At 40.7% G+C, this 11,610-nt stretch overlaps 1 protein-coding gene and 1 pseudogene across 1 annotated transcript in view; both read left to right on the top strand.

The window, feature by feature from the left end:
• Cep126 (centrosomal protein 126) overlaps positions 1-11,610 on the top strand; it is a 119,528-nt gene that overhangs the window by 15,274 nt on the left and 92,644 nt on the right. Inside the window, 2 exon segments of the mRNA XM_023709481.1 lie at positions 489-634; positions 4,950-5,058. Coding sequence (XP_023565249.1) covers positions 489-634; positions 4,950-5,058 — 255 coding nt within the window.
• LOC111815204 lies at positions 7,092-7,223 on the top strand (annotated as a pseudogene).

The raw sequence follows: 11,610 nt of genomic DNA, 5'->3' as shown, positions 1-11,610 counted from the left end.
CCCCGTCCCCCTCCCCTTCCTTCTCCTCCCCCTTCCTCCTTCCTTCCCCTCCCCATCCTCCTCCTCCTCTTGTGATCCTCTTGCCTCAGCTTCTCCGAGTGCGTCACCATGCCTTGCTATTACCACATATTTTGTAAGGCTGCTTCTTTCACTAATGAACTTGGTTATCTACATTACCAGAAGTAACATAGCTCTTAGGAAAAGATTTTTCTGTGCAAAACTTGGGAGATGAGAACAGATTACTGGCCTGCCAGAAATTAGAAGTGGTCTCATTACAGAGCCTTCTCTTACCTGCAAAAGATGTGGATATGGTTTGGAAATTAACACTCACAATCCAGTGTAGTTTTTACAAAGCTATGATTTGTTCTTTCTGAGTAAAAGTTTGAACTATGAAAATACTATAATTAATGGCATTGTTCTAAAACTTTCTTCTGTTGAATTTTTTAATTTATTATGTATTTGTGTTGGTTGCTTTGTTTTAAATATAGAGCTTTTGAAGAAAAACGAAAAGAACATGAAGAAAGGGAACACCAAATTAGAGAACAAATACTTCAACAAAGAAAACAGAAATTTGAAGAAGTTACTGAAAAATTTCAGCGTGCTCATATTCCTCTTTCACAACGGAGGAGGGCAGGTACCTTAATTTTTAGAACAATTCGAAAACTAAAATTAAAGTTACAATCACATTTGACTTCACATTGAAGTGGTAAATGAAGAAACAAAATAGAAACCAAAACTAATGCTTGCTTGTTAAATAGCAAGCATGCTTTTTTACTAAATAGGACTTTAACCAAATAAAAAAACACTAATTTGATTTAGGTTTCAGTAGAGATTATTTTGTTGCCTCTATTAGTAAATTCTCTCTTAGCTTATAAGATTCATTCACCTTCAAAGTGGCTTAGTTTCATCATTTTAAAATTAAGTAACTAAACAAAAAATTAACATTTGAGTTCTGAAAATTAATGTCACATTCACTGTGGTATTTTATTCACAGCTTGGTTCAGATTCTTACTTGAGAGACCAGCGGGACAAAAGGTCTACAAAGTAATATAATCCAGCAGTCTTAACACTCACAACCAACTAGGAATGTAAATAGGATTATGATTAGTCCTTTGGTGTCACATCCACATATTTATGCCTTCAGTCTCAAGACAGAATTAGCCCCGTAAAAACCTCCTAAAGCTCAGCAGACCCTTTTGCATTCAGCCGTCTCATGCTATCCTGTGCCAAGCCCTGGACGAAGCTGCGATGCAGCCTCACTGTATTCTACAGCTGAACATCTCAGGGCTTGGAGATAAGAGTAATCTACGCAGTGCCGATAGCCTGCTCACTTGCTGCAGCAGCAGGATGTGTGAAGCGTGTGAGAGCTAGAAGGGAGCGCTACATACGGGGGGACATCAGTGTGTCATCCCCGCAGAAAGTACTTAGATTCAATCCCTGCCAAGCAAAAAGATATCAAAGACAGAAGGAACACGTGCCCACAGTGAGGACAAGCCAGGTGCAGTGGTGCCCGCTTGCTGCCCCAGTCCCGCCCCAAGAGTTCAAGGCCATCCTGAACTACACAGTGAGACCCTGTGTCAAAAAAACTTAAATAAATAATAAAAACAAAAGAGACCAACTTTATAGCCACGTGACTAGAGAGCAAAGCTCCTAAATTTATACGGGTATGTGCATGGATGGCTTTTATCGACATGTACATAAAAATGTAGAGGATGTAAATGTAGCAGATATATTAAATCAGTATTTTATATTATTTAAAAATGGCTCATGGAGACATTGGAGTTTTTTAGGGGTTAGAATTCAACATAAGAATTTTGGAAGAGGCACGAACATTCACACCATAGCAAACACTATTTTATATTCAGTTTCCAACAGGAGTCTTTACCGGTGAAATTAATAGCCTATTTAATATTCTGCTATCCTGCTGTTAAAAATGGGCATTTTATTGAAATTAAAGGTATTTAAGATCAGTGAACTTTCCTGAACATATTTTAGTCACCCTCTCTACTTGCAAAGACAGAGAAAAAGAATCCAAGCATATATGATTCTTTTATTCTTAGGGATGACATCTAAGGCCACCAATAAAAACCCCTGTTGGAAATTAAGTATCATAATTAGAAAACCAGCCAATGTTTTCTGTGGTGTCTCTTCCAAAAGTCATGTGTTGAAATTCTAATCCCTGTGGTGACAGGTGTAGATGGAACCTTTGGGGACTGATTAGGTTATGATATTTTCATGTGTAGGATCAGTACCCTAAAAGAGAGCTACTTAACTCCTCAGTAAGGTGACAACATGGGTAAAAATTGCCCTCTGAGTGCAGACGGGCCCTTACTGCACACCACTGTTCCCCAGACCTTGGACTCCTCAGCCTGCAGAACTATGGAAGATGAATTCCTATTGTTTAGTAAGCCACCCTGCTGAAAGTACTTATTGTACCAGCCTTCGTGAACTAAGCTGGTGTATAAAGCTTGACAGTCACTGTGTGTCCTGGACTGTTAGAAGATCGGCAGCCCTCCCACAGCTCTGCATGCTTCTCTGACTTACTGTCATTATCAGTTGATTAGGGAAATGAACTGCCTCTAAAATTCAAGTTTGGGCTAATCGTCACGCAGGTATAAACTGAGGGCAGCAGGAGAAGCAGTATTCTTAAGAGCTATGTTCCAACAGAACAAGAAGCTAAGAATATCATTTGAAAAAAAGCTAAAAGAAATAAGAGTACATTGACATCGAAGTGCACACTGGAAAGCTCTGGACAAGGTCAGTGAAATCCCCTCAGGATTTATCCTGAGATCCTGTACCTCAGATTGTAGAACCTTTGTCAGTGTCAGCCATGTGGATGAGTCACGGCCATTGCTTGGCCAATGTGCTCTCTGTGAAAGCCTGAGAGAGTGTTTTCTCCCCATGTGACTCTCCTTAGGCACACTCTACATCATCGGTCACTTTCCTCTTTGGTCTCATAATCTCCTTGATCAGAAAATTTGGGACACTACCGAGTTATATGACGTTACAGTACAAGTTCTCATATGTCCTGAGTCTTAATTGACCTTAGAAGGCTAGGGCCAAAATGTTGGCTTTCCTTGCAGCCCTCCTTTTTCTCTAATTTTGGTCTGCAAACTTAGGTTGTTAACCATCCAGAAGACAAGCTTATTGTTATTACCATACAACTTAGGCTGTTAAGCTTAACCTCACTATCTGTCTGCATATCAAACATCTTAGGCATAATGTGGAACAGGTATTTTTCATCAAGTATTGATATGTTGAACTTTAAGTCCCTACAGAATATGATAAAAAAACATTTAAAAATTAGAATATATTTTAAAAATAGGCATAAAGAATTATATACTTCTCATGTTTGCACAAAAGTCCAAAAATCTCACCATATACAACCTTGAAGCAGGACAGTCCTACAGTATCCCTTTTCCTGTCTCTTGCTTTCACTGACCTTATCAGACCCAAAAGCTACAACTCTTGTTGCGTAGGTCCTGCTTTACTTTGGTCTTAACCATCCAGAAGGAAAGTATAAAAACAAAATATAAGAAATAAAGCCATGCTGTTATGTTGAGCTGTAGGGGACTCAGGTCAACAATTTCTGACATTGCCAGTCAAGCGGAAGACCCAATACTATTATGGGATACTGGACTGTTTTTGAATATTTTGCTGAGTTTACATACCTATAATATTCAAATAACGGAACTTAACAAAAAAAAAAAAAGGGTATACAGATGAATGTCCATTTTGTATCTGTGTATTCAAAGTGGTTAGGATAGATATATAGTTACATTCTCTTAATGAATAGAATGTTTGTTCTAGTGGTATTTGTAAATAGGATATCATATCCGCATCTTGTACAGCAATTAACTACTAGGAAGAATGTATGCAGTGTGGTAATTATTGAAACTGTCCTACCGATTTGATTTGAAAGTGTCTCATTGCTATTTGCTTATCAATAAAATTATGGCCAAAAAAAAAAAAAGGTACAAAAGAAAAAGAAAGCTCTGGACAGTGAGTACGTACCGGAGGCAGGGCTGGGATAAAGGCTGCACAGAGCAGTGTGTGCACCCCAGTGTCAGCATTTGTTCAGGGTACCTAGCTTCTTTGTATCTTGGTCTTCTTAGCTGCAAAATGTAAATACCATCTGCCTCATAAGCCAAGGTGAAGATTAAATTAGTTAATACAAGGACTGAGGAGATAGCCTGGTGGTCTAAGTGCCTGTCTGGCAAGCGCAAGGACCCAGGTTCAATCCCCAGTACCACATGCCATGCCAGCCCAAACCCCAGGGGGACCATGGTAGCCAAACCCTGGGCATGGTGCCACATGCCTGTAATCCCAGCACTGCGGAGACTGAGACGGGAGGACCACTACAAGTCTGAGCTGCATAGTGGGTCCCTATGCCAGATAAAGAAATAAAAAATTTAAAAAATAAAATAAATTAGTTAATACAGTACATATAAAGTGCTTAAAAATAAGATATAACAGTGGATGTTGAGTAAATATTAGTTTATATTTCCTCTTTTATTCATAGAGTATTTATATATTTTGTCAGAAATTTATGGACCGGGGGCTGGGGAGATTGCTCAGTGTAATAAGCGCTTCCCTGGCAAGTGCAAGGGCCTGAGTTCAGTCCCCAGTTCTGCCAAAAAAAAGGAAAAAGAAACTTATGGGACTAAGAGGTCAAATACAGAGAGGTTTATATGACGGAATAAAGAGCCTGGACGTTTCTCAAAGTTTTGTTTTTTCAAGTAATTCTTAAAATTGGTGATGAACATTTCCAAGAAATAGCTTGTTTTTGAAAATTAAATGTCAAAATTTTAATATTTATACTATTGTAAAATACTTTCTTTTTGCAAGTGTTTTAAAATAATGTTTTATTCACTGACCAACTAACTTACATATAGGCCATCAACAATGAGGTGCTTCTTCATGGTCTGATCTTTCTTTATGCTTCTCAGTTTTTCACAGATCGGTTCCTCCGTTAGAAGAAGCCCTCAAACAAATTCAAGAATCCAACTTGAAATCAGAAAACCTTCCCTTTTCTCACAGACCAACAATAAATTGGAGGTAATTTATAATTATCATTTATAATTATTTGTGTATAGTAATTTCTAGCTGCTACGTTTGTGTGCCTTGCATTAGTTACTTGTCTCTTATGTTCTAGGTTTATCTATTTTCACAGATTAAATTGAGGTAAAATCCAAATTCTAATTGTTGTCTGAAAAAGTTTTGGATACTATAAATACTTCCTATGTTGAATAATTTTCTGCTATTGGTTGGGTTTTTTTATTACTGAGAAAAGAAAGTTGAATTATAGTGATATAAACTTAGGTTAAAAAAAGTAATTTTATATAAGAAAGAGATTTTTCTTCCTCACTGGAAAAGTTATTCCTAAATGTCCTAAAAATACTACAGAAAAAAAAAAAAACTACAGCAACTCTTAGTTCCTGTCCAAAGTGGCATAAATGAATCATCTAGGAACAGTAGGATGGATCAGCCAAGCACTGTGTGCCTTCTAACACTCTAGTTTTTATTTATTTATTTATTTATTTATTTATTGTATATTTATTGATGTTACTACAAACAAGAACTAGCTTTGTAAGATGTGGAAAAGTAGACTTATCATAAAATATAATCCCTAGTGTTCTAAATAATGCTTCAAAAATAAAGAATAATATTAATTAAGCAATGATAATATTTCACATTTACTTATATAAGATATCAGTAAGAATTATTTTAAAAATCTTTGGTGGGCCAAGGCCTGTAATATGAATGAGACCACCCAGACCCCATGGATCCTCATTTGACCCAAACCCAGAGTGTGAGTGAGACCGACCAGGGTGACTGGTCCTCATTCAACCCAGAGTCCAGGCCTGGCATGTGAGTAGAACCACCCAGGGCCCACCCAATCTTCATTTGACTCAGAGCAAAGGCCGAACATGTGAGTGGAACTGCCCGGGGCCCGCTGGATCTTCATTGGAGCCAAGGCCCAGGCCTGTGTGTGCGTGGAACTTCCTCCGTCAGACAGGCCTGGTGTGGAACCCTGCAGCAGAACTCCCTGCAGAGAGGCTAGAGGCAAGACCCACCCAGCTGATCTGGGAGCAGAACGTGTTGCCAGAGGGTTCACCTCCAAGGTCTGTAGCAGGAAGAAGTGGAACACAGCAGCCAGACCCAAGCCACACCCACCTGGAGGAGTTTGAACTTGGTAGATCAGACCTGGTGCTAAGGTAATAACTCTTATCTAAGCGCTATACCAAAGGTCAGAAGACAGTGCTACACAAAATGACAAAGAGAAGGAACAAAATGCATTCTCAGGTCTCGAGCCCACCCAGAACAAATGGAGGAGATACTAGCATAGAAGAAATTGGAAATCACACACCTGAAATCTCTGAAATAGTAGCGTCTGAAGTAAAGAAACAGCTGCAGAAAGGCATAGAGGAAATCAGACCAGAAATAATATCTGAAGTAAAAAAAAGAAATGATAACTATAGTGAAAGAAGTACTAGGTGCTTTTAAAGAAGACTAATAAAAAATAGAGAACAGAAAAATGATGGAATCCTTGAATGAGTAATATAGAAAAGAAATAGAATGTATGAAACAGATTCAAAGTGCTATACAGGAAATTAAAACCTCAATCACAAATTGGCAAAACCATTCGAATGAAAGTGAAATAGACCTTAAAGACACCATTGCAGCTAGTGAAAAAGTAAGAAAAGATCTCTTAAAAACAACTAGGATGCAGGAAAAAATAATTCAACATCTGCAGACGATGCAAAGATGAACAACGTAAGTCTAATAGGCATCAATGAGGAAGAAGGAGTCAGTACAAATGATATAAAAAGAATATGGACAGAAGTAATAGCAGAAAACTTCCCAGATATGGGGAAACAATCTGACATTCATGTAAACGAAGGATATAGAACTCCAAATAGCATGAATCCAATTAAAAGCACACCCAGACATGTAATAATCAAGATCCCAGAAATTCAACACAGGAACAGTATACTAAAAGCCGCTAAAGAAAAGAAAAGAAACAGATCACGTTTAAAGGAAAACCCATCGGAATAATGGCAGCTTTCTCTTCACAATCCATCAAGTCAAGCTTTGCGCAGTGGCAGTATCGTAGCCAATGAGGTTTATCCGAGATACGATTATTGCTAATTGAAAACAAACCATCAAGTCAAGAAGAGCATGGAGCAAAGTACTACAAGTCTTGCAAGAAAACAAATTCCAACCCAGATTGATATACCCTGCAAAACTCTTTCAAGTGTAATGGAGAAGTAAAGTGCTTCCATGACAAAGAACAACTTAAGAATTTCATGATGGCAGAGCCAAGCCTACACAGACTACTAAAAATTGTTCTAGAGAGGGATCAAAATGACCACAACTCCATGAAAGAGAATGGAAAGAACCCACCAAATAGGGCAAACAAACACAAGTGAAAAAGAGGTATATAAAAGCGTCATTAAGTTATTCTTTTGTATACAGCAGCAAAATGTTTCCATAAGCATACTCTACAAATAGATTTCTCCTGCACCCTATAGGTCATGATTCTATCCAGGTCTACAGGGTAGATATCAATAATTCAGCTGGGGAGATAGCTCAGCGGTGTAGGCACCTGCATGGCAAGCACAAGGACCCAAGTTCAGTCCCCATTACCACATGCAATGCTCACCCTGTATCAGGCCAGCCACTGAAACCAGAGGTGTGTGATGGTGTGATGGCACACACCTCTAATTCCAGCACTGGTGAGGCTGAGACAGGAGAATCACTGAGTCCGAGCTGTGTAGACCCTGTATCAAATAAATAAATCTTTAAAAAATATATATCAATAATTCATAGAATAAATTATGTTAATATTTTACCTGTGTATGACTATTCCATCTTTAGAATACCTGTGGTCAGTAATTCCATTTATTGGGGGTAAGAAAAAATAAATTCATCCCCTCAGTTTTCAATACAGTTCAAGTAAGAACTCATGAAATAAGAGAGCTCCTTAGCAAAGCATTGGGAAAGTGGAATTATCGTGGAGAAGTAGGGTAGATGGCCCAGCAAAGTAATGAGCATGTGCCAAGGCTGAGAACAGTGGAAGGCATCCCACACTATAGAAGTGACCAGTTGGCTAAGTCATGAAATGCAAAATATAAACAGCTAAGAGAGGTAAATACATCTATATGTTAAGGAATATTTTAAGCAGATGAGTAAAATTAAAACTTTTAAAACATACCATTTTGATCCATTGAGAAGTTCTGTGGATAGTGGATTGAAATAAAGTATTTTAGTAAAGGTAGAAATTGTATGATCAAGAATGAAAGAGAAAAGACAGCGGACATGGGTAAGCAGTAGGAGCAGTTCCATGCAGAGCACTGGACAACAGCATTTAAAGAGGTGCAAAAGGAGACACCTGTAGGTCGGACCAGCTGGAGTTAGTGACATGGGACTAGAAGAGCGTGGTGTCATGGAAACAAAGGAAGGATCAAGTTTCATGAAAAGAAGTTTTTGCAGCGATCATGACTTCTAAAGAGTCAATGCAATGATAACAGAAAAAGTCGTGCTCCTCAGAGACTTGACGGAAGACAGACGGCACATTTAAAAAGATTGAGAAGAGATTAACAAAGAGACTGCAGGCACCGGAGGCTTGTGAAGTCCTCCAGAACTGTCGGCAACGCCAGCGATACTGACATGCACACCTGACGTGAGAAGAGCTGTAGTGGAAGGGGCTGATGAGCGTGTACAGGAACTGTGCCACTGCTACTCCAAGAACAGCAGGCAGAAAACCAAGAGTAAGTCACCGAGCTGCTTCTCTTGCCGTCCTAGGCTTCTGCTGGTGTCATCCAGTAGCCAAACTCAGCCATGAGGCTGAAAGCAAGTTAGCATTCAGCCCCTGGACAGTGCAGCGGAGTGGGAAAGTGTAGAACACGAAACTGGAGAAGCGGAGAGAAGATCCAGAAAGCAGCAGTGCGCTCACTATGTTTCACAACCAAAAGTCCTGACAGTTTGCAGAGCAGTTCCACTGGAGTGGTAGGGACATAGATTGCAATGAGTTGAAAGCAATGGAGAGACAGCCAGAGCGTAGCTTGCCTGTGAACACTGAAAGTTCTGAGACAATAACCAGAAGAAATGCGGGGATGAAATGCAGCCTTTTCCTTTAAAATGAGAATCTACCCTGTTTAAACATGAGTGTCAGAGTGACAAGTAACAGAGACATAGTGTGCAAGGACCAAGTAGGATAAACATAGGAAGTGAGTCAACTACACACTCTGTGCTACATGTTGACTAGCGTGGGTTACACATGTCAATGAGACACTGTCCTCTGCTCAAGAAGGCTTGCCCACGTAATGGTAGTTACGTTAGAACTCATGGGTAATCACGTATACTGGGGACTGTCATAGAATTATTAAAGTAATAAACACAAAACTTAAAAATTGTAGAGGATGAATAAGAATCATCTAATAAAGAAGCATGAATTGGGTTTTAGGAATATAGAAGTTAGAGTATTACAAAAGACACAGACCCTGAAGGAAATGGAACCTGTTTCGAGGGGCAGGAGTATGTTGTGCTGCTGGTAGGATACAGGATTGTCTGGAGATAGCAAGTGAAGCCAGCCATACCTGAGTTGCTACATTTAGTCAAGCAGTTTGGATTTGATCCTAGAAGATGGGGAGCCAGTGAAGATTTTTAAGCAGGGAAAGGTGTCCTGTTTATAACTTTAAAAAGGTAAGTGGTATAAGTGACAGAGAATAGAATTTGGAATCCAGGAGACTAGAGAGGAAATTAGTGGGATGACATAAGAGATACATCATTACCAACTAAATCAGAATAGCATTATTCTGATTTGGTGAAGAAAGTAGATCTGACAAGGAATAAAAGGATAAGGCTGGGGTGTAGTACACGTTGCAGTGCTTGCCTACCCTGCACCCAGGGTTCAGTCTCCAGCAGTGCTAAAAGTTATGCAAAGGTATTTTTGTCGCTTTCTCATCACTGGGACAGAATGCCCAACATCCAGAACGTAAAGGAGGACAGCTTTGCCGAAAGGTCCAGTCCAGAGTCTCCTCTGAGACCAAGGCAAACTCTCAGCTAAAAGCCTGAGTAAAAATCAAACAAAGTAAACACCACTGACATAAGACATTTCCACTCCAAAGAGAAGAAATGGGAATAGAAAGAAACGAGGTCAACAGAAGACCTCACCCCAGTAGGAAAGCAGCGAGTCCTGCAGCGCCACTCTAGCTCCTTGTTCAGTACCGGGCTCGTTACGGTAAGCTGTGCGCTGTGAAGGGCTCAGGTCGCCTGGCTTTGGGCTTTTGCCAGTTGCAGCCCTGGTGGCCTCCGGGACTGTGAGAGACAAATTGAGAGAAAGCTTGGGGCATTAGGAATAATCATCGTGTGCAGAGAGGCGTGGAAGGCCGTGTTGTCCTAGCAGCACACCCCGTGGTTGAGTTGGGCTGGACAGAGCTGTGGACAGAGACTTACAAGGATGCTGTGAGTTAAACCATGAAGAGCCTAGGTAAAGAATTGGTTCTTTACACAATTAGTGAAAGTCTTGAAGCAAGCACGCATTTATATTTGAGAAATGATCCTAGCGTGGAAAAAAATAGGGTAAAACTAAAAGCATAAAAAATTAAGTAAAGTGCTACTTACATAATAAAAATGATGCCTTTGTCTTCTTAAAACTTTTATGAGTACACTTCTGTAGTACAAATGATAATACTCATCAAGGACAAATGGCACATGCACCTAACACATCTTAATACTTTCTACTTGCCTTTTCCCTCCCCTAATCTTTCCTCCATCTCCTGTGATGACTTATGAGGAGCTGTTTAGGAGGAGCTGGGCATGGTGCCACGCACCCATAATCCCAGTACCCTGGGAAGCTGAGGAAGGAGGATCACACACTGGAGCCCAGCCTGGGCAGTTCAGCAATTTAGTGAAAATTTGTCTCAAAATTTAAAACCAGATGGGGAGTTAGTTCAGTGCAGAACCCCTGGGCTCCTTCCCTTGTACCACAACATAAACAGCTAAGTAGGGAGGCAGGCAGGGAGGCAGGCAGACACACACACATACACAGATGCTATACATTTTTCCAGTTATTAGTTAATTGCGAGTTTGACCATGAATCATCACAGACAGCTACATTGGAGTAAGAAATGTGTGGCTGAACAGTAGGCGCGCGGGTGGGATGTAGAGGCCAGGCCTGCGGTCCCGTGCGTGGTATGGCTCCGCACCTGTCCCTGTGGCGCTGTCTTCCTGCTGCACACCCGTATGCTGTGAACTAAGTGTCCTGCAGTGTCCTTCCACCATGATGCTCCAGCCAGCTCCTGTGAACTGAGCCCCAGCCCCAAACTGGGCTACTTTGGACTTGCGTCCCTTAAGTTGTGAGTGCCAGGTAGTGCGACCAGCAGCCAGAAAGCTCACTGTTACAGCAAGCGAAGCAGTGCATCAAGGAGAACCAGAGAAGAGCGGTGCGAGGAGCATCTGGGAGCTAAGGCAGTGAAGGCCGCACAGCGTAGACCACCAGGTGAGCATCTGGGAGCTAAGGCAGTGAAGGCCGCACAGCGTAGACCACCAGGTGAGCAGGTGGGAGCTAAGGCAGTGAAGGCCGCACAGCGTAGACCACCAGGT

Source organism: Octodon degus, unplaced genomic scaffold (genome assembly GCF_000260255.1).
Source record: "Octodon degus isolate 3935 unplaced genomic scaffold, OctDeg1.0 scaffold00012, whole genome shotgun sequence".
Lineage (NCBI taxonomy): Eukaryota > Metazoa > Chordata > Mammalia > Rodentia > Octodontidae > Octodon > Octodon degus.
The sequence above is the reverse complement of the archived record's forward strand: the minus strand, read 5'-3'. Positions and strand labels throughout refer to the sequence as shown.